The sequence below is a fragment of the Chinchilla lanigera genome, unplaced genomic scaffold, assembly GCF_000276665.1.
Source record: "Chinchilla lanigera isolate Chin_1 unplaced genomic scaffold, ChiLan1.0 scaffold00129, whole genome shotgun sequence".
In the NCBI taxonomy this organism is placed as follows: domain Eukaryota; kingdom Metazoa; phylum Chordata; class Mammalia; order Rodentia; family Chinchillidae; genus Chinchilla; species Chinchilla lanigera.
In genome coordinates, this window is record NW_004955530.1 from 690640 (window position 1) to 714396 (window position 23757).

At 41.1% G+C, this 23757-nt stretch overlaps 1 protein-coding gene across 6 annotated transcripts in view; it reads left to right on the forward strand.

Annotated features, from left to right (window-relative positions):
* Positions 1 to 108: 108 nt before the first annotated feature.
* Rasef (RAS and EF-hand domain containing) overlaps positions 109 to 23757 on the forward strand; it is a 56668-nt gene continuing 33019 nt past the window's right edge. For 3 of the 6 annotated variants that reach the window (XM_013507555.1, XM_013507553.1, XM_013507554.1), the window contains exons 1-2: positions 487 to 572; positions 20838 to 20907. In XM_013507555.1, the coding sequence (XP_013363009.1) occupies positions 20863 to 20907 (45 nt within the window). In that variant the 5' untranslated portion in view covers positions 487 to 572; positions 20838 to 20862. Of the gene's footprint in view, positions 573 to 20837; positions 20908 to 23757 lie in introns of all 6 variants that reach the window. The other 3 variants (XM_013507551.1, XM_013507556.1, XM_013507552.1) reach the window with 2 other exon arrangements.

A 23757-nucleotide genomic window follows, 5' to 3' on the forward strand; every position in this document is an offset into this window, starting at 1 on the left:
AGGGTTTGTCTCCTCTCCTTGCCCGCGCGGCGTTGGGGCTCCGGAGAAGGGCCCTCGCCGTCGCGTTTCCGGGGAAAGCCCGGGGCGGGGCGGGGGGCGGCTGGGAAGTGGCTGGGTAGCTGAGGAAGCAACCCGGAGGCGCCCTGCGTAGTCTGTGCGGACCGCCCAAGCCTGTCTTTTGGGATAGTCTTCCTCAAACCCTGAACTGCGGGCCGGGCGGCTCGCTGCCTTGGACGCTCGGACTGCTCCGCCTTCTTCCGAGAGTTCGTGCGCGCCTTCCCCTGGGCCCGCGGCGGGGCGGAAGGCTAAGAGAAGCCCTGTGAGCAGGGACCGCCTCCGAGCCCGCCTCCGCCTCCGAGTCCCACCCGCCTCCGAGCCCGACCCCGGGAGCCCCGGCCCGGCTGAGCGAGACTGCGAGGCTTGGCTAGGAGGCTGCGCTCGTCCCCAGGTGCGCGGGTCCCCTGCCCGGGCGGACTCTCGGGGCGGCGATCCCCGCCCTGCGCGTGACCTTGCTCCACGGCCGTGGGAGATGTGCCTGTCTCTGGTTGAAGAACAAGTTTCTACCCAGAAAGGTAGGTGGAGAGCTGCCGAGGCACTTGCCTAGGTAATTAAGGGTCAGAGGTGTGATCCCGGGCCAGGGAACTGGAAGACGCTCGCTCTTTTCAGGATAAAATGGCAAGAGTGGCGCGAGCCACCCGCGGTGCGAGAGGAACTGGGATGCGGCCGGCCTGCCTGAACGTCAGGATGGACGGGAGACGGGCTCCAATTTTTTCTGGGCTTCCTTTGTGCCGCTCCATCCCTTGGTACCTTAGGGTGTCTCCTGCTGTTTCTGTTTTGCAGGCAGTTCAGTCCTTTAGTGCTCAGCATGTTCTGGATTTGGGTTGACATTTTATTGCCTCTGGGTGTCATTACTAGGGTGTCGTCTGAAAGGCATCATTTTAATTGGCCGTGTGTGTGTATCTGAGACTTAAGGCTCTGAGAAGGAAACAGGCAGCGCACCTGTTCATGGGCTCCCAGCGCCCCTGACGAGACTGGGACCTCACCTCTGCCGGCGCCTTCTCGCTCCAGATGGGAGGGAGGGCAATCCTGTGCAGGGCGCGAGGTGGTGACTCGCTTGGGTGTGAGAAGCCTTGTGGAGAAAGGGGGTGTGTGCTGATCTTGTTGGTGTTTGCCAGGAGGTAAGACTCAGCGTCTCCGCCAGGGAAGTGGAAAACTTTTGAACATGGCTGTGGACCTTGCCCTTTCTTTGGATCATCTCTCATCCGTGACTTAATTTGGGTCAGGCTCATTAAAACGAAGCAATAATTTCCAGAGCACTAAGGGGTGAGTCCATAGTGCAGGTGACGTTCATAGGGCTGGTTTTACTCCTTAAAAATTTCATCAAAGAATATTTAAAGGCCGGGACTTATTTTCAGGGAACTCTGCCTGTTGTGAATGGATGTAGGCCAAAGGGTTTTAGCAAGTAGGAATTTTCTTTGAAGTCTCCATTTTTTACGTTAAAAATGAAAAACACCTCGTTCATTTTACTACATGATATACTGGGGCTTATTTTAATGTAGAATATCATATTTTCTTATAGGGGAATAATGGTGTTTCCCTGAAGGTGTGGCATTCCACTAGCGGTTTTGTTTGTTCCCTGCCTGGCACTTTATCTTACCTGATGATGCCCTGCCCCAGGCCCACACTGCCCGTATTTATTTCCAGTTTGGGAAGAATCGATACTAAAAGATTGGTTTGTTCCTGGAAAGGCCAAGTATTGTTGTATTGACAGGATTTCCCTTTCAGAGATCATTCAAGCAAAACATCAAGCAATGTGGGGTTAAGCTCCCAGTTCCCAGTAATAGTGATGTCAGAGAGCAAATAACACTTCATTGTGAAAGGTGGAACGTGGCCTCTGCGATGTGTGCCAATCCATCTAAGTTTTTTAGTTTTACGTTCCATTTTACTTAGAAAACCAAAGAACCACTTCCATTGAACGCTATGGAGAGGGGAGTGTCCTGAGGAATTGTGTGCCCTCTTAACTTGGAGTTGTGAGCCTGTTTATTTAAGCCCTGGCTGGGGTAGATGATCATCAAGTTCGGGATGGCCTTTATCACTTCCTGAGAAGCTAGAATAAGGTCGGCCCGCAGATGAAACCAGGTGGCTATTGAAGAGAGCTGGTTATGTAAGATAATTGATGAAGGAAACTGGTACCAAGCCCAGCAAATCCTGGAAGGAGGGAGAAAATGTGGGCGGGGCTTGGGTGGAGAGGCAGAGAGCAGACTTGTGATGTAACCTTGCTAATTTGTGATGCCTGGCATTTTGGTGAAAGGGAGTTTCATATTCAGCAGATATTCAGTATTCAGAGCTGACTCTTTATCAAAATGTTTATGCTTCAGATCAAGCACCTTAGAGAGGAGCCGTTTTTTTACGGCAGCCCTGGCCAGCCCATGAGCCTCACAGGCATTTCACCTCATGGGACCTTGCTGGGCAGCTAACTGCTGGCTGGCCTCCTTTCTGTATCTCCTGCTATAGCGGCTCCTCTCTCTCCTGTCTGTAAGTGCCCAGCAAAGAAAGGCACTCTGCCAAGAAGGCCAAAGGCTGATATTTTAATAGGGAACACTCAGAATTCCTGTGGAATGGGACTGTGTTCTTGTTTTGCTGTGCCCAGTGACTTTATCCCTATGTTGATAGTTGTTGACGAGGATATAATTTGAGATACATAAAGAGGCCCGGAAGTGTTGCACCTGGTACAGGTCCTAAAACTCAGCCACAAGAGAAATGCTAGATTCCTGAATCACTTCTTGGTGAGCTACGCAGCACTGGTTTTAAATCAGGTCTTTCAGGTTTTGCTAGTCAAGGACCTCAGACCAGCCACACTGGCTTCACCTCAAATCTCTTTGAGAAATGCAGGCTCCAGGTCTCCCACAGACCCACTGATTTGTGTGTGTATTAAACTCTAAGGAAATGAGAAGGGAGAGTATGAGGTTGGCCACATTTGATCAGCACTTGCTTGTAGAGAAAACACTTGGAAAGAGAATGCTGACCTGATATAAAAAATAAACTCATAAGTTTTCCTTCAGTTGCCTCTAGTTATTTGATAGTTGAACTTCAGAGTGTTTGTACCTGAATTTACCATGAAGATAGTTTATGCTTCATCAGTGTGTGGTGTGCTTTGGGAATGTATTTTGAAGGTACGGAGCCTGGTGTGTAGCTTGCTGAGTTTTGACAGATACATAAAGCAGCAATGAATTAACCAGTAGTGTATTTTTCACAGCGCAGTCAGCCTCTCCTTCTCCCACAATTGTTCCAGGTATGGTGCCACTTTGCCTGCTTTTCAACTTTACATACACAGGTTCACAAAATGCGTTTGGCTTCTTTCACTGAACATTATATCTGACAGCTTATAGTAGCTTTCTGTTTTCACGGCTACGGAGTACTTCACTGTGTAGAGATCCTGCAGTTTATTTATCCATTTTACTATGAATGGCCACTTGGCAAATCTGTGCTTTGTGCCTGTTACATGTAGTGCTGCACTGAGTGGCCTCACCTGAGTATTTGGTAAGCGTGAGGGTGCATGCAGTGTGGTACACAGACTATTTGCAAATTCATGTAAGCTTAGCTTTCTAGCCAAGGGTCCTTCTTTCAAAATCTGGGTTTTTTTTTCTGGACTGTTGTATAGTGATGTCACCAGGATTTGTGGGCATAGTGGTGGAGTTTGGCCTTTTGAGCTCCCGTGTATATTTTCTGTCCTTGCTGTCGGGCTGCTGAGTGATGTTTCATTATTGTCTGTATGTCCTTCCATCCTGGGACCCCTGCAGATTTGGGAAGCAAATGATCAAATGTTTTGTAACTTCATTTTAAAACGCTGTTTGAATGCAGGTTATTCCTATACCAAGCAGAACTGTTCCTGAGTCTTTTTTTCCCCTCACTTTCAATCTTTTGGATTCTTCATAGTGCTAAATATCTGGATTTCCAATAGCTTCAATGTGGCCATCATTCTGAAATTACTATTATTTAAAGTTTTATTTACATTTTTATATTGCAGCCCCTTTTCCAATTTTGTTTACGGTATACTGATAGTTCCCCAAATAGGCACCATACTCCTAAGTTATCTCTGTTGATACTATGCTCTTTACAAAGATAGGCACAAAACATGGAGTTATATTATTAAAAATAAAGGTAAGAAGGGGTGTCTGGCACTCTGGGGGGCCTCACCTCCTGCTAAGAGGAGTCTGTGTGAGTCTGTCATGCTGCATCTTGGGCCATCATCCTAACATTCATGAGATTATTTTTAATCCTCTCTTTTGTGAGTGGAAGATGGGGAGAGGTCCTTAAAAAACTCTACACAGGAGTAGTCAAACACTACTGCCTTGTGTTTTCTCCTTGTCCACTCAGGCAACTTGGTCTAATTTATTACAGCACCTTCTTCAGTACTTTGGTTTAGAGCAACCACTAAGCATTTATTCCCATTTTAGTTAGTAGTGTTTGTGCCAGTTTTACTGCCCAGAGGAGGTGCTGTCCAAGCAGATGAGTGAGGAATGCAGCTCAGATGACAGGAAAAGGAACTGGAAACCAAGGGAATGTAAATAAAGGTTTGGGATAAAAAATATAAACCCAGATAAATGTCAATGCACATATCACTGAGATTGCTTTTGCTTATCTCCTGAACCAGTGAGTTAAGGTGATGACCCAATTAAGGAGAGATTGGTGCTTCTTTTCCTGACATTTCTGGTGAGTTGAAGTCAGATTTTTTGGGAGATAGTGTCTGCAGATAGGAAGATCCTTCTCTAGAGTAAAAAAGTCAGATTTCAGTAAGAGTTTTGACTACTTTCTAAAGCACATTAGTAAAAAATCACTCTTTAGTTCTGCAGAAAAACATGAAAAAAAGCAACTAAACATTTTAGCAGTGTGCAAGGGGAGCATGGGTAGACATGAGATGAGCAGTAGAGCTATTAAAGTGTTAAATTAGCAATGCTATGATATAGGGCTATCTAGGACAAGTTTGTGTTTTCTAAAATCAAAGAATGAATTTTAGGAACAATGGAAGTTAAGAGCAGAATATATTTACTGAGGGAAAGAAAGCTGCTGTCTGAGAGAGGGACAGAAGGAGGCCTGAGTAGGTTGCCCAGGAACCTACCTTTTCTAGGGATTTTTATAGAGCAAATTCACGAGTGAGGCAGGTCCCAGGTGGAAAACATGGGAACTCACTGGGTGGGCATGAGATGGGACAAAACTATGATCAGCCAATGAGATTATAATTGTTCAGGTAAAACTGAATAAATTGAGATCAAATGAGGAAGTGAGTCACATAGCAAGCAGCAGGAATACAGAATAGGGGCCTTTCCTGTAGGGGGTTGGGTTAGTGACTCTTTCTGGCTTTTCAGGGTGTTTGCTACCTATTTAGAATATCAATCCCTGAGGTCCATTGCTAGGGAAGTATGTGGGCGCATTTGTTTAATCTTTTTTCCACAGCTGGAGGTATCTATCTCCCTCACAGTTGCAAGGCATCTCACCTTTGCCCTGGCTCCTTTGAGGGCTTGGCCCTGTCTGACTGCCTATAATATTTTTAATATTTCTATCTGACTCGGCTGCCTGTAACACTAATAGCATTTTATTTCAAAGGTAAAATGTGTTAAGAAATAAGAAGATTTCTAAAGCTGATTTTGCTTTGGTTTGGCATTGTTGGTCTTGTGTTACATCTTTGGGTAACACAGACTGGATAACTGACATGGCTCATCTTTATGTGTGATGGTGAGGTTGCAGAGTAGGTAGATAATAACCCAAGGTTCTTAAAGTGAGAACTAGTCTCAAAAGATTCTTCTAGGCAAGTATTTTCTGATACAGACTGTACTGTATTTATGTGTATAAACAGTTTTAAGATAATTCAAAGACATGATTGTAGAAAATAATTTTGCTTAATTACATGAGTTTTCATAGCAGATTCACGTAATCTTTGAAAGAGGTTTTTATTTTTTTTATTTTAAAAATAAAAGGAGGAAAACATTAACAGACAACGTTTTACAAAATAGCAAAAGAACAGTGCAGACAATACAGAGTTACAAACAAAGTGGTAGGAAATTAGCAATGCTTGTTGTATTACATATTGATATCTTCAAAGTGGTTTCTCATGAGAACAGATAGAGACAAGAAATATTGATCAATCAAGGACTCATTGACAGTTTCTTTCAGCAAAGAAATAGAAGACAGTAGAACAACTATGTTAACTGTCCTGCATATACATACATACAAAATTTCTCCTTCTTTCCCTTCTCTTTTCCCACACCCCAGTTGCCCTTTACCCTTGAGTGTTTTCCTGTCATTTCACAATGTCTGTCATACCTCCTGGTTTAAATTAACTGAAAGAGGTTTTGAGATAGGCCTGAAGGTTGTGTTCAGTTTCTGGTAAATATTTTTACCAAAGTTACTGAAAATTGACTGCATCATAGGCACCACAGAGTTACCCTTCTGTGATACAATAGCTTAAATACCAAACACTGAATAATCAGTGATGGGTACCCAACATATAATACATGTAGATTAAGAAAACCTGTATTCTTTAGAGAGAACAAATAGAATATATTCATATCCCAGAATATGCCTATTTTGGAAGAGAAAGCATACTTCTAATTTGGTACTTCTTATTCTATAGTGTAGTCAGAAAATTGAAGACTTTAAAAGAACAAGCAAATCCTTAACTGTTTATACAAGCTGGTGGTAGGATGTTTTTGCAGTGTAATATTTTAAGTATCCTGATTTACATAAAATCATGAAATTTAATTTGTTTTTGCAACTTATATATTATGCTATTTCTAAACACTCATATGTATCATTGCATTAAATGAATCTGTGTTTGTTATTTCAGAAATATAAATAGTTATGATTTAAACATTAGTCTTTCAGCTGGAGTTCTGATTTCAGCAACCTCAGCCTGCTAAATCTGAAATGGAGGGGAAAATCTGAAGGGAAATGAAGGGACCTCTGTATGTCGTAAATAGTACTACAAATCCCAGCAAGATGGACATTTTCTTGAATTGAAAATGTTGGCATCTTTCCAGCTTTCCTAGTGTTAGTTATATGGCAAGGATGGGCCATTTCTCCCATGGGAAACTTATTCATCTCTCTGTCACTCTGGCAAAATACCTGAGGTAATCAACTTAAAGAGAAGAAAGATTTATTCTGGCTCATGGTTTCAGAGGTTTCTGTGAATGGTTACTTGGCCTGGTGCTTTGGACCTGTGGCAACACAGTACATCCTGGCTAGGGTATGGGGCAGAGAAAGCATATTCACTTCCTGGTTGGTGGAAGCGGGAGAGTGGGGGGACCTCACAGTCTCCTCTAGGGGCATGTCTTCAGTAACCTGGCTGTCACCCATGTGGCCTTCTAAAGTTTTCACACTCTCGCCCTAGTGCCAAGCCTTCAACACATGAACCTTAGGAGGATTCCACATCCAAACTGCAGCAGAAATAATGTGAAAAGAGAAAAGGGAAAAACAGCTGGGGAAGGCAGTAGCATGTGAAGTGTGGGGTAAGAGTACATCTGTGTGTGCCAGATAAAGTGTGGTGTGCTTTCTAGGATCTGCTCCTTTCTCTCTGTGTATAGAAGGGAGTTGAACCTGTTAGCCTGCTAGTTGGGTTTTCCATTGTTGGTCACCTCTCTGATGTGCCCAGGAAAGCTTCTCCACCCATCTTTGCCGCGCTGCACTCACTGTCCTCTTCATTCCTGTCTGAGTCACGGTCCAGAGCCTGCCTCCACCATGCACACTGCATCTTCCTTTCCTGTTGTGCTCCCTCTGAAGTTTTTCATTAATACAGGGTCTACTGCAGGTTAAGAATAGGTGTGCCAGGTGCTCCAAGGGATGTGGAGGCTGACAGGCTAACTAGTAAGGAAGACAGCTACAGAAGACTCTGTGGAAGAGGATCTGGGAAGAGGGGTTTCCTGTGACAGGCGCAGACAGAGGAGGCTCCGGGAGGTGACTTGGGATAGCCTTGAAAAGGGGCGTGTGTGTGTGTGTGTGTGTGTACTTTTATGGTATTTACTAGAGAGGAATAAAGCTGCTTCTCAACTTTTTTCAGTATCAAAAGTTGAAAAAATGAGTAGTGGATGTATGACATACTTCATCTGAAAAGTCTCCTTTGTTGAAAAGTTTTGTCTTAGGGGAACATTGAGCATTGGAAGGAAGGTGTAAAAGAAAAGATATGAAAGGAGAGTGGGCATGGAATTGATTCCAACCAATACTTTTTTGAGAATAAAATATATTTAAATATATTTAACCTTCCATCTATTTCAAACTGTATAATTTTATCAAAACACTATTTTCTTATCTGAAAGATTTCTTATATACATGATCCTATAAAAAATTCTACTGAAAAAATGTAAAAAGTTATTTTTATAATATATGAAATCGTTATATAGATTATGCAGAAGAAAATCATTAAATAAAATACAGGTACATTAAAAATTGCCTAGGGAGAAGAGTGTTGGAACATATTCAAGTATTTTAACCATTCAGTTTCCTATGTGTATGTGTCACTAATGCCATTGAAGAATAGTTCTTCTTTTAATATGGTCTTATTTTTTTCCATAATTTTTTTACAGTGTTTAGTCTTTAGTGTTACATGTTATGATTATTAAATCAGAAATTATGGTTACTAATAATGTACTGTTTGGTGTAGACTGCAGTGTTTTTTAAGAAAACAATCTTGTGTTAAAGTATAAGTATAGAATAAATTCTGATAAATAGAGAATATTCTGTTTCTCCTTTTTGATATTTCTATGTAAATATTGACATATATAAATATTTAATCTATGATTGTCATAGTCTCCATTTTCTGGCCTCCCTTCAGAGAACTTTGATAAATATTTTGTCAGATTTTTGAACTTTTGTAAGTCTTGTCAAAGTATCCCCATTCATGATTTTTTAATGTTTTCCAATAACTAGATGCTTCAATATTGTAGGCCTTTGAATTTCATCCTATTCTGTTACATAATATTAATTAATTAATTAATTAATTTTTGCTTTTTGAGACAGAGTTTCACTATGAAGTTTAGGCTTACCTTGAACTCACCCTGTAGCCCAGGCTAGTCTCAAACTCACAGTGATCCTCCTGCCTCAGCTTCCTTAGTGCTGGGATTAAAGCACGCACCACCATGCCCAGCTTCTGTTACATAGTATAAATTTAATCAACTATACATAGGAAGCCTATCAAATTCCAGCAGTCTGGGAAACTGAGACAGGAGGATTGCAAGTTTGAACCTGGCCTTGGCAACTTAGTGACTTAAATGAGACCCTGTCTCAAAATAAAAAGTGAAAAGGGCTAGGGATATAGTTCGATGCAAAGGACCTGGGTTCAGACCCCAGTACCACACACACAAAATAGGTTTTTTTTTTGTACATTGAGATATTCCAAATCATAGTTGCAGGATTTCAAATTAAATTTGTACATTTGAACACTCATCATTTAATGTTTAGTTCCTCAATCTTTTTCTTTTCAATTAATTCCAACATGCTAAAAAACCTCAAAAGCTGAAGATAGTTTTTATAACTTCCATATTGAGTAATTTGAAGTTTTCCAACCAATTTTGAATAAAAAAAGGATGAATGCTTAGAAGACCAGTTAAAGATGAGAGTTTATGATGGTTGCTGAGTAGTTCTTCAAAGGTACAAACATTTCCAAAACTCAAATGTTAGCAGGCCACAGATAGAAGTAACCCACAAACATGTTTTGTTTAAGTGCTATTATTATATATGTATATTTTAAATTTTGACAGTGAAAACTTTTATTTCTGTGCAGAGTATCAAAGTGTGTTTGAATGTATTTATATGTACCCCTGTATCCAGGTAGTTTCTGCTTCACAGATTTTTTTTTTATTATGCTAGTTGTACAAATGGTATAAGTGTGATAATTTAATTCATATATACAGTGTGTTATGATTAAATTGGGGTAGCTCACATTTGTACCTCCTTATATTTTAGAAAAAAATTGTTAACACACAATGTATTTATTGAGCATATAGACAGTGTGTCTATTGGACATGTAGACAGTATGTACTGGTCAAGTTAGGGTAGTTAGTATTTTCATCTCTTTACCGTTCCTCTGTGTTTGGAGCTTGGAGTTCCTGTGTTCTACTTACTCATAAAATACATAATAGGCTGTTGGGGAGCCCTAGCTGCCTTCCTGTACTGCAGAATAAGACTTATTGCCTCTCTCTGGCTGTGTTTGGGTCCGTGCTATCTCAGCTGCACTCTCACCCTCCCACCATGTCAGCAGCACTCTCACCCTCCCATCCACCCTCCCTGGCTTATGTGTGTTGCTGCACTATTCACAGTAGCTAGGACATGGAATCAGCCCACATGCCTCTCAGCAGGTGCCTGGGTAAAGGAAATGTGATGTACACACTCTGTGGAACATTACTCACCCATACAAAAAAATAAATTCTGTCATTTGAAAAGTGAATGGAATTGGAGAAATGTTAAGTGTAATAAATCAGGAATAGAAAACTACAGCATGTTCACTACATACCCGTCTTTTTCTGTCTGTCTTTCTCTTATCTTTTTCTTTCTTTCTTTGTAATGGTGCTGGGAATTGAACCCAGGGACATTTGTGCTGAGCTACAGCCTCAACCCTTTTTACTTTTTAAAACAGGGACTCCCTAAGTCGCTGAGTTACCAAGGTGGGGCTTGAACTTGAGATCCTGCCTCAGCCTCCCAGAGTGCTGTGTTTACAGGCATGTACCACTACTCCTGGCTTCAAATAGTTTTGTTTTTTAATGTGTAAATATATATATATATATATATATATTCTTTTATGACAATTCTTTGTTATTTCATTTTTCATTGAATTTGTAATAGCATTTATAATAAGATTGGATGTTTGCCCTTAACAGATTGAGCTACTGCAAGATTTACTTTGATTTTACCTGGTGGATAGAAATCAAACTGTTACTGAAATTAATACCACTGATTCATTTCTAAGCATCCAGATAACTAGACTCATTTACCATTGTGAAGCTTTTTCTTTTAATGGAGACAACATAAATAGCTACGGCTTAACTCTGCATTTGTTCAAGAACATTTGGAATTAAAAATGCACAGAATTAATTGAAAATGACAGTCCTCTGATCTGCAGGAAAGGGGATGTTTCACAGATGATGTGTAAATAAATGGACCTTCTACAGCTGCCTGAGTAAAACTGTAAACTCTGAGCATGGTTTTCTGAAAGACTTAGATGTCTTTGCTTCTCTAAGAGGTTTATATCTCTTGAGTTTCATCTGGTTAATGGTATCTCTGTGATACACCTTTGAGGGGGATAAAACTTTTTTAAAAATAAATTTTATTCTTTTTTAGCATGGCTTAATTCAAAGAAAAATTGGAAAACCAGTACAGAGTATCTGTATAATCTGTAGTTACTTTCCCATATTATTACCATCATGGTACAGTCCATTTGTTGTAATTAATAAAATGATATTGGTGTGTTGTTATTAACTAAAGTCCATATTTTTTTCCAGAGTTGTGGAGTTTTCACCTAGTGTCCTCTGTGCCTACGTGCTGTGGCACACCGCATTGCAGTTAGTTGTCCACCTCCTTAGTGTCCTCTGGGCTGTGACACGAGCCAATATTTTGAGCAGTTATGTATTTATTAACTCTTTGAGGAAATGAAATTGGGCATTTAACTGTTTATTAACAAACTTTTTCTTGCTTTTGTTTTGAGCCCATTGCTGTTAAAACGGGCTTATTGTGAATATAAGAGCATTACCATCAACTAAAATACTTTGTTATACATTTAAGCTATATGAACAACGGTTAAACTGCTGTAGCCTGAACCTTCCAGTTCATCTTCACCACTCAGTGTCACGGTTGTCCAGTGTGTTTTCTGTACCGATATCACGTGCAGAAATGATGCCTATAATTTCCTGCATTCTCACTGACGTGGCCATGCACACACTGGTGGCAGTACTCATCTGGCAGGGAGCAGCGCAGCTGACTGCCTTTCCGGATGGCCGTGGGGCTGCTCCTCCAGCCTTTCTCCACTGCTGTCTGAGCCCTGGAAAAGGTATCTGTCTCTAGCTTCTTCTATTCATGCTTAATTTATCAGATGAGTGAGTATTCTGTTTCCTCTCCTGAAAGGAAGTGGTAGTTACACTGAACCTGGAAAGGGTCCGGAAGAGCGAGAAGGGTTTATCACTCATTGTCTTACAGCTCACCCATGCAGTACTGACAAATCTTTTCTCTGCATGGATGTCTCACACACTGCAGGGTGAGGTGGAGGGTTACAAACTCATCCTGGCTAATTTGAATGGAACTCTAATAACTTTACATTCAGAGTTCTTACACAGTTTAATAACCAGTCATGTAACTTTATAATCAAAGAAAAAAAAATTTAAGTACAAAAGCAGTCAGGGCACAGGACAATGAGCATAAACTGGAGCTGGCCCAGGAAGCCTCGGAAAGCGACAGGTGCCATCTAAAAGGAAATTTTACATATGAATTAAGATTTCACTCTATTTTTCCCCAGCACCCATCTTTCTTGCCTAAACATAAATTTTCCATGAAAAATAACTATAACACACCTGCATGCACTAACGACTGAAATTGATTATGCCTACCTTTAATTTGAATAAAACTAAGTTGATAGGAGAGAAATATTGGGAAAGTGTATGTGCATTGCAAATAAGTCCTCTTTGGTATGATTTATACATGTTCACATGTGTAGGATACTACTAATGTGATATCTGAAGAAGAAACTTTATGAAAAAAGGTGATTTATACTTATGGGCAGGATAGGAACGAAAGCCTGTTTTCCTGGGCATGGAAGGATGAGCTTTGCATTGCATCATCCCTAAAACTGTGCTCAGGAACTTACATTAATAGATTGTAGCAGGGCCAACAAAGCAAGGCCCGTTTGGCCCTCTGCCTATCTGTGTAAATAAAGTTTTATTGGAGTTTAGCCAAGTGCATCATAAATATATTTTCTAGGGCTATTTTCTCACTAGAGTGATAGAGCTGAATAGATGCAACAGAGATTTTTTGTTTTGTTTTGTTTTGTTTTGGTACCAGGAATCAAACTCGCGACATTGCACTTGCCAGGAAGGCGCTGTGCTGCTGAGCTAAATCTCCAGCCCCAACAGAGATGATCTGGCCTGTTATAAAAAAGATTTACTCACACCTGAATTTGGCAGACTACCTCAGACATGATCTAATTCCCATGTTTTCAGTTCCCCAAATACTGGTACCTACAAGACGTTTTTATACCTGAGACTTCTATGCCACAAGGTTTTCATCCTCCAAACACAACACAGGCAAGAGACAGCCATGTACTTATTTCTAACTTGTTTTGGCAATGGATCAAGAGTACTAACACATCATAGCTGTGGTTAATACTTTCTGATTACTGAACTTTGGAATGTGCTATTTCCATTGTGTGTTAGCAGGGTTTGTCCACACAGTAGCCCTAAAGGTGAGTTCCATCATTCCACTCACTGGATGGTGGAAGTAACTGAAGCCTAGGGTGAGAGTTTCTGTGGGTCGTGACGCTGAGATATGGTGGAGGAAGCATTTGAATCTGGCCCAGCCACTGCACAACTCCATGTGCCATTCATTCAAAAGTTCCAGGAGCCCTCATCTCTTTTTGCTGTACCTTCTCTAAACCTGTAGCACAATAACTCTTGCCATTTCTCTTTTCCTACCTCCATTGGTAGACTTCCCATAACTGAATATCAGTGATTTTAAAGAGAAAGCAGTTTGCAATAGAAATTGTTTCTAGCCTTTGCATAAATCTAGTTGACTCTTTTCATCTTCAAGGTCTTTATTGTAAAACTTTTGGGGAATGTTACCAAGTAAGTACCTAGGTAGGTAAACTATTTTTCAGGAGAGCACTAATCTGGGAAGAATTTCACCTGAAGGAGATGCAGTTGGGTAGACTGTGCTGGGCTGGGGATTTAGCTCAGCGGCAAAAGTGCCTGCCTGGCAAGCACAAGGTCTTGAGTTCGGTTCCTGGTACCAGAGAAAAAACCAAAAAAAAAAAAAAAAGGGTAGACTGTGCTGAAGTTGGCCTTGGTGGTCTGATACTTGGACAAGATCGTCTTCTGATCCAGCAGCCATAGAACAGAGCTAGGGAACCCCAGGCCATTGTATTAGATTGTCTTCCTTTGTATTGGCTGGCAGGATCATGTTGAGGAGTCAGTTGTGTGTCTTCACTGCAATGGAGAGCCAGGCAGCCATTCTGAAAGTGAGTTCAGGAAAGTGGGGACCCCTGTGAGAGCAGAGGTAGGGACCACTTCCTGTCATGGGCTGGTCTGCGGCCCTGGGTGGGCATAGGCACAGCTTTCCGGAAGGCAAGACTGGACCTTCAGAGGGAGAACTGATTCAGCCGTGCTCTTTCTCTAGCAACAAACAGGATTTGGCCACCTAAATTCACTTTCCAGTTAATGAGGGTTTATTCTTGAAGTATGTGTACTCTGTAATAAATATACATTTTAAACAAGAGAGAGTTTTGCTTTTATGGAGAGAAAAGGATAAGCTTTTGCACTTAACTGACTAAATGACATGTGGCTCATTCAGGGCATCGAAAAAGCTCATTATTTTTATCCTAAAAGAGAAATAATGATACCACTAGATTTTAATTATAATTTTACCAATTTTGTGGTAAAGTAGAAAGTGGTGACAACTCCTAATGTCCCACTTTTCTAAATTAAATGATAATGGCCTTGGATTAGCTTTATCTCTGCAAATTTGTTTCAAAATCCTTTCCTTAATGTCCTACTTCCTGAGAAGAGGAGAGTAGTTGAGGTACAGACTTGATAATGTCATCTCTCCCTTTGAATCTCTTGGTGGCAGCCTGTCCTCTCTGAAGCACCCTCCCTTTCAGATCTGTAAAGTGCTTGTAAGCCTTATGCACTCTTTTGGTTCCACTGATTTCTTCCAAGTTCCCTCTGGACCCCAACTGCTGGCCCCTTCCCTGCTCCCACCCTGTCTGCCTGAGGCTTTGCACAGCCTGGTATTGTGAGAGCCTAGAATAGGCCACACCCACCCCACCATCCTTCTTGCTTCCTGCCTGGCTGACAGCCACACACACTTCAGGCCATGTAATCCTGGCTGAGTTCCTGTCAGTGCCATCAGGGTATCTTGTCTTGCACTTCATCTTCACAGATGTTTTCAATCACACATGCACTTTGTGTAGGAAGGAGCATGGTCTGACATATAGCATTTTATTTCCAGGAATTCACATGGTGTCCCTTGAATAGCCTGGCTATTTTAATTTCCTGTGTTCAGTGTTAGAATGTAACACCAGTTTTCTATTGGCATTCCTTAGTGTAGAAGGATGAAGACGTTGGCATTTAATATTGTTTGCTTTTGTTCATAAAACTGCTTTGGGTTTTGGATCAGTGTAACATATAGTTTGAGTAAATTGTTTAGCTCTCTTAATTCTTAAAGCAGCAAGAACTGAAATTGAGGGTTAGTTTTTGTAGTAGCTCTCGGGTTCACTGTGTTCCTCAGTGTGGACTGGGTTATTGCATTTGATTTTCTCAGGATGTCCTGGGACTAGTAAATTTACAAGTAAAAGGAGACAAGGTCAATTCAGTTGTTAGTACATGCAGGTATGTTATAGTTATTTTTCATGGAAAATTTATATTTAGGTAAGAAAGATGAGGCTGGGTAAAAATAAAGGGTGCAATGTTAATTTTTGTGTAAGATTTCCTTTTACGTGGCACCTTTCTCAGAAAATGAATGTCTTGGTTACTTTCCTCTCGCTGGGACAAAATACTTGACACCCAAAATTAAGGAAGGAAAGGTTTATTTCGCTTACAGTTTGTGGAGGTTTCAGTCCGTACTTGGCAAGTTATAAGGCAGAGTGGCACATGGCAGAAGGCTACAGCTCATGGCCGCAGAACACAGCAAAGCAACAACACAAAAGCCAGGAATGGCCTCAAGCAGCCTTTTCCTCTCCTTTACATATGCAAACTATCCACCCTAGGGCGGGTGTAGCTCTCACACCCATAATCAATCAAACTCTAAAAGCCTGCCCGATGACCGCATGAGGCTTTGAGGGGACACACAGACACAAACCATAACAATGAACAAAAATGAACTTTCTCAGAAAATGAATAAAATAAAACCCAAACCACTTTATCCTAATACGAGCCCTCTGAGATAAAAACTACCAAAGTCCTTCATTCAGGACCATTCATCTATTAAAAGTATAGTGTAAATTAACCCTAACCCCTCACTGTCAAAAAAAACCCCTTCCTGGCCTCAAAATCCAGGTATATCTGTTGTACAGTCAGGAGACACTTACTATAACATGCTAAAGAATAAACTAGATGAAAAATAAAGTTTTGTGATCACCACAGAGGTACAGAAGACAGACTCCCAGGTCTTAACCTGTTAACTCATTAAATGCATGATATGAGTTTTCTTCTGAGGCTGTCAGCATTTCTTCATCATGTGTGAGATTCACTTGTGAATTATGCTGCAGTCTGTCCACATGATTGCATGACTTTCTAGTTTCATAATTACAAATCAAGTGAAGCAGAAAGGGGCATGGTGGAGAGTGGGCGTCTATCTCACTGTGTACCATAGTGCTTTCCCCAATTTGCATTAAGTACACTGAATTTCATATGGTTGTCTCAATCATAGTTATGCTTTCATTCTCTCAAGGAGTCTGTTTATAAATGTGAACAGTCCTAATAGCAAAAATGCATGTTTTCCTCCAAAGGAATCTTTTGGTTACATCAAATTTTCTTTGGACCCTGACAATCAATTGAACTGTTAGTTTGGGCATGGAGATCTGGTTCCTCTCTAGAGAGCCGGACTCTGGAGCCCAGTGGACTGAGTTGGAATCCTAGTTCAGCTACTAGCATGATACTTCCTCTTTGTCTGCCTCCGGAAGATACTAGTTATAACTTTTTGGGGTTGTCATGAAAAGTAAAGGACTGATAGATGTAAGTGTTTAAATCAGTGCCTAGACTGCATGTATAAGGTGTTCCATAAATCCGGTTCAGTGTATAAATGCTTCATCTTAATCTTTTGTTCCCTCTTAAAGAGAATAGGTGGTAGATAGATAGTAAGGACTTACCCTGATCATAAAAGTTTTATTACTTAGTTAATATGAAGCTATCAAGTAAGGAGATAAGGAAATATTTTCATTTGAGAGGAGGATAGTAACATACCCAAACGGGAACCTATTATCTAGCTTTCTGAGCTGAGCTAGTACAGCAAAAAACTTCCCTATCTCAGTGGCTCAGGGCAGTGCAGATTTCTTTCTCTTCTTCTATGTGTGGGACAGAACAACTGCAGTCAGAAGGATCGTATGGTTTCTCTCCATATGGGGATTTGGGGATCCAAGTGTGTTCAATTTTTGTGGCTTTGCCATACTGGACTTCTTCATTTTAGCCACAAAGATAAGGATGAGGAAGGGAGGGAAGTGGGAACAAAGAAGATGGGAGGAGGGTGGGGGACAGAGACAGAGACACTCTGAGCTGAGGATTGCAAAGGATTCTAGGGGCAAGCAGGAAGTAGAGTGATTGATAATCCCTGGCCTTTCCCTCTCCCATCCCATTCCCCAAAACTGGCCACAGGGCTGGCACTGACCCACTGAGGATTTGGGAAGGCAAATCTCCAGGAGTTCCCTGCAAGGAGAGTCAGGATAGATGAATATTCTGACAGTCCTGGCCCAGGGTTTAACCAAATAACATATTTTCTGTGACCAGACATTGTCTGAAAATTATTTAAGGACATCACTGCAAACTATTCCTGAAATTCTCTGTTAAGGCCAGGACCAACAGGTAACCCAAGAAAATGTACAAATTCTTAGGTTTTGTTGTCATTTTATAAATTGCCAAAAGTGAGGGAACCTCCTGAGATGTCCGTCTCTGGATGTTGTTGTGCAGTGGACTGTTAAATGGGGACTCTGAGGAAGGTTACTAGCAGCTTTCTCTGACATTCAGGTTCCTGTTATAGAACTGGGTTCTAGGTTTTGCATGCTATTGGGCATCAGTGAATGACAAAGGCAAAGAAGGATCCATTGTACATGAAAGTTACATGGGACAGTGTCAGTGGAGGGTTTCCTTTTCTGCTAACAAATACGAATCACTAGCAACCAGTATTTATCTTTAGGTCTGTGGGAGGGATGACAGCAGCCTTCTGTGTCTTGAATCACTAAATGAAATGACTGTACCCTCATGGATTTCTGAAAAATATTTAATGTAGACAGCTGTTTTGAATCATAATTAGCCCGTGCACAGATTGAACAGTTCATTTGGAAGAACAAACCTTGGAAGCATATAGCCCACATGGAACCACACTTCACCGTGTGTCAGTGTTGGCTCCTTGCATCTGTGTGGTCCACTAGCAGTGCTCTGCGGTTCTCCACCCAGAACTTGCAAACACAGGGCCTTTGATAGAATGCTCCCTGCTTGGGGGCAGATGACAGCTTTGGGCCCACTTGTCTGTGACTTCTCTCTCTCCTCATTCTTCCTCTCAGCAAGGTATTGAAATGATCTCACCAAGTCTTTGGAGTAACTGAAAGGACTTACAAATCAGAAGAGAAAATGTTTCAAAATTTGGGTGCTAAATAGAGCTATTCTTGTAGTGCTAGAGTCAAGCAAGAGTTGAAATATTCATAGTAGATTTCATAGGAACATTTCAGTATCCGTTGCCCTCAGATTTGCCCTCTAGGAGGCTTCCAAGAGAGAGGTCGTCAGAACTCCAAATTCTGCAAGGCATTGTAGGACATGGAGTACAGCTCCAGAGTTGGCCCCCTTTGAAGTGTGACAAGCAAATACACATACTGATGTGTCAGAATATTCACTGAGTGTCTATTAAACAGATGAACTTAGGCACATGCACAGGTGAACATACACAGATCCACACAAAAGTCATCCATCTCTGGGTCTGTCTGTGTCTTACAGCCCAGACTACAACACATATAATCTCCTCTTTTGTACTCAGTGATTCTTAAAAGCAATAAAATGTCTTATGTAAGCCAGCTATGGCTTGTAAAAATTGTCTGTGTTGGTAAACCTACAGGGGAGAAAAAAAAGAATGGTGTTCTTTATGCTCTTATTGCCATCCAGGTGACTCACGCAGTGGCGTGGATCTGTCACTTCATGTTGATCTGTGTTGGTCTTTCTCCACCTCCCTTTTTCTATCTTGGGGAACCCAGAGCCAGGCTTTCTCCTCAGCCTGGGGTCTCCTAAGGGACCCGTTTTTTGCTAGCAAAGCCCTCACCACAGTTTAAAACACTTCTTACAGTTCTAGAGTATGGACTATTCCTTGCATTCCTAGACAAAAAACACCCCTACTTACTTGCTCTTGCCTGAGGGAGAGTGTTAGACTTTTTACACTGCACTTGACCTGCCAGCTGGGTTCCCAGTGTCTTGGAAGGAGCAGTTTACACACACACACACACACACACACACACACACATGGAGTTGCTCAGAAGTGTGAAAGACAAAACATTCCAGATCAATCCCAGTATTTTGGAACTGGATATCTAAAAGAAGAGCTGGAAAGAATGATCATAATAAAGAGAGAAAGGATGTATAGTATTTCTATTTATAGTCTCAGATTTAGCAACAAAAACATTGCTGTGTAGATATATAAGTTCTAGACTTCAAATAACAGGTATTGATAAACTAGCTAATTAGCTAAAATTGGTTAATATAACATCTTGGGTAGGGTATAAAGTAAGCAGTAAACAGGATCAGAAAATTGTGATGATACTCGCAGTTTTACTTTGGGGTCTTTTTTTTCCCCCACAGCATTTGTGTGAAGTTTTATGTAGCAGTTAAACGCATACACAGATTGTGCTATGAAAGAGTAAGTTGAAAACAGGTAGGATGGTACACACCAGAGGCCATCAAACTACAAGATGCAAGGCCCTATATCTAAGGCCTGCCATCCTCTTTGTAAAAGCAGTGTGTTGTCACTGCTCCAGGGGGTCGACTGTGGACCGGTGGTGGCAGCTGTCAGGTCACTTACAGTAAAGTTGACAGGCAAGGCCTGTGCACGTGAAAGGTTGAATAGCTGGACACGAAGGTCATGAGCCCAAAAGGAAAACATCTTCTCAGGAGTGTGCTGTCTGTCACTTTTTGATGGTTTAAGTTTCATAGACAGTGGCTAGTAAAATAAAATAGTCCTGAAATTCCTCTCACCAGTTTTCCCATTTCTCACTTTTTTTCCTTTTCCAGGCTCTTTTTTATATTTCTGTTTTCTATAATCAGTACCTGTCTGCAGTGCATAATGATTGCATTCGCTGTGGGGAGTTGGCACACATCCATAAAACATGTTAATTCTCTTTTTGTCTCCTCCCCGCCCTCCTGCCTCCCTCCTTCCATAGATGTGTGATTTAGTAATTACATTAACAAAAGAAATGGAAATTTTCTGAAAGATAACTATCCACATTACAGAACTTTGGGGAACTGACTAGAAATAATCCCTGAAATCTTTTTTGTCTTCTTATTTTACCATATAGCATTGTGAATTTCACATAATAGAGTTTTCAAATTATATGTAACCATCTTTCTGGCAGTTTTTTTCTTTGGTCCAGATGTGTAACTCGGTTATGGTAGCTAATGAGAATTTCAGAATTTGAGAATCTCCCAGTGATTTGGTAATTTTAACTATTCTTTGCCACAGTCTAATTTACTATCACTCAATCTAATTTATTTCACTTAGAACATCTATTTTTAATGTTATTTTACACCCAAATGGTCAAATTGCCAATATTATTACATGAAAGGAATGAGAAATGTTATAAAGAATGGTGTGTTTCTTATTTGTAAGATGCAGTGTGAAGTTTCTCTTCCATTTCTGGTCCAGGTACATAATGAAAAGGTGTGCCTCCTTTCAAATTTCAGAGCCCAGAACCAGACCGAAGAGGAGATGGATCAAAGGATTCAGTCTGCAAAACACAAGACCCGGAAACAAGTGAGTTTCTAGGATTGGCATTAATGCAGCTGCAAATCCTTCTGGAGGGCAGGGCGCAGCAAGCCGAGGTCCCCGTGAGGATCCAGCAGAAGGATTTTTACCAGTGTTGCGTCTCGGGCAGGGACAGAGATTATGATCATGTAAATAGGTAAGGCAGGCAGTCTTCAGATCGTGACAAGTGCAATGAAGACAGTGTGTGATAGACAGTGAGCAGGACAGGAGTCTGCTCAGGCAGGGGCCAGAGGCCTCTTTGAAGAGAGGGCAACCCTGTCTCACTGCCCAAGTCCTCTGCCAGCTTTGAATCTAGATTATAGTGAAATAAAATCTATCTTTCATTGTAAGGTGTTTAATAATGGAAAATTACTGTTATAGGAACTCTTCAAGCTAAAAGTTGTATGCTACCTTTGGTGATTTCCACTGAAAAATATAATTGTTTTTCTCTTTATAAAATATGTTTAGGCAGTGTTTACTGAAAATGTAAAATAAACATATCTCTTTGTTCCAACTTTAAAATAGAATAACACCTGCTAATTGGCTTTAAAATGGAATAACAGCCTCTAGTGATGATCTGTAAAATGTGCCTGGAACAGTGCCTGAGAGAGGGTGAGCACACAATGGCTGTCACTGCCCAACTCTTTTCTGTGCTCAGTCTCCTCTTGTTTCCTTTCAGGTTCTTCACTTTCAGGGACTTTACCCTGTATATGCCCCAGTCTCTCTGTTGCCCTGTCTCTTACTCTTTGGATGTCGTATTCCACTGAGGAAATAGCTCAGGGTTCATGGCTCAGCATTAGAGCAATGGGTAGCCTATTCTGCTAGCAATTTCCCTATTAGAGTTCAGAAAGAAGAAAGTCATTTTTTCCATCTCTTTTTTTTTTTCTTTCTACCCACTGTATTTAAGGCATGTAGTCATTCATTCATCAGACCCTTATCAGGTATATATGTTATTGTTACTAAATCTCATTGCTCTTCCAAATTTTCCCAAATTACTTGTTGGTGGTGGGTGTATTACCATTGCACCCACTTCCTATAACTTCATGCTTTGTTAACTTTAACCTTGTCCTTGGTTTCCTGGCTTTGGTCCAGGGCCGGAAAATCCATGGCAACCATCGCTTCCTTTCTCTGTCTCACAGTGATGGCCCAGGCAGACCTTTGCCACCCGCACTTGGCCTCCACATGTTTTACTAGAGCCTACTTAACTGCCAGCTGAGCAGCCTCGGCACTGGGAGGACACCTCTTTTTCAGCTCTTGCTAGCATCCACTGCAGCCCCTGCTAGGTAGGCGGCACAGAGCTGTGAGGGCTTCTGAGGACTTTCCCTACCTCTCTCAGGCACTGTGGCTCCGCCTAGCTCCCCACAGCTCTGCTTCCTGTGTGCAGGCCAGCTCTTCTGGCCCTGCTTTTGCTCCAGCGGTTACCCATGCTTTGGATGTCACCTTCTACTTTTCACATCCTGAATTTAGGACATTTAGAGAAAGTCTGGCCCCTTGCTGACCCTTCCTGTGTTTGGATGTATGTGTATACTGTGACAACATCTTCCGCGACTTCCCAGGTCAGGGATTTTGCCACCAAAGAAATTTCCTTGGGACCTCTTGTTAAGGCTTCCTTCCTCCTTTGTTTGTCTCTTTCCTCAGCAATCGGTTTTTCTTTTTCATTATAGATTCTTTTAAAGTTTTTAGAATTATACCTAAATTAAATCTTGCAGCAGATACTATTTTTGTCTGCCTCGCTTCCTCTGTTCTACATAACTACCATTTGAGCTTATGTATCAATATTCATGCCTTCTTCTAGTGGAGTAGTATTCCACTGCATAGCTACACTTCAGTTTTTGTCCTCCACCTGTTGAAGGTCAGTTGAGTTTTCTCTAGTTATCAGCTACTGCAAATTAATGTTCTGTGAGTATTTGTGCACAAGAATTTAGATAGGCATACATTTTTGTTTCTCTTGAGTAAATTCCTAGGGTGGAAAGCCTGGACCATCAGCGTAGGTTGTTTTTGTGTTTATCATATTCTGCCAAACTGATTTCCAGGGTGGTTGTACCATTACACAGCATTGCATAGCATTCTCTCTTTCAGCATTCTAATAGGGATGCAGAGGATCTAGCTACCATTTCAGTTACATTTCCCTGCTGACTAACGCTGTGGAGGATTTTTTCATCTGTTTATTTGCTTTATTATATCTCCTTTGGTGACATGCCTGTTAAAAGATTTTGCTCATTTTAAAAATTTGGTTGTTTTATTACTGAGCTTTGAGTTTTATTTATTCCAAATAGAAAAATTATCAGATACTGATATATAAATATTTTTAACCAAATTGTGACTTGCCTGTTTATTATGCTAACATTGCCTTTTGAAGAGTAGAAAATTTTAATTTTAATAAAGTCCAAATTTCCATTTTTTTCTTTCATGGGTCATGGTTTTAGTGTTTTATTTCAAAATTGTTAACTAATGCAAGATTTTTCAAAAGTTTTATTGTATTAGGTTTTACAGATAAGATCTGTTTTGTATATGGTTTAAAGTATGTATCAGTGGTTCTTTTTTTTTTTTTTTTTTTTTTTTAAATGTGGATATCCAATTGTTCCAGCACCCATTGTTGAAAGAATATTTTCCATGGAACTACCTTGCACTTTGTCTAAAATCAGTCTAGTGTAGGGGCTGGGGATTTAGCTCAGCTGCAAAAGCGCCTGCCTGGCAAGCGCAAGGTCGTGAGTTCGGTTCCCGCTACCAGAGAAAAACCAAAAAAAAAAAAGATATATTGGTATTTAGGGGCTGGGGATTTAGCTCAGCGGCAAAAGCGCCTGCCTGGCAAGCGCAAGGTCGTGAGTTCGGTTCCCGGTACCGGAGAAAAACCAAAAA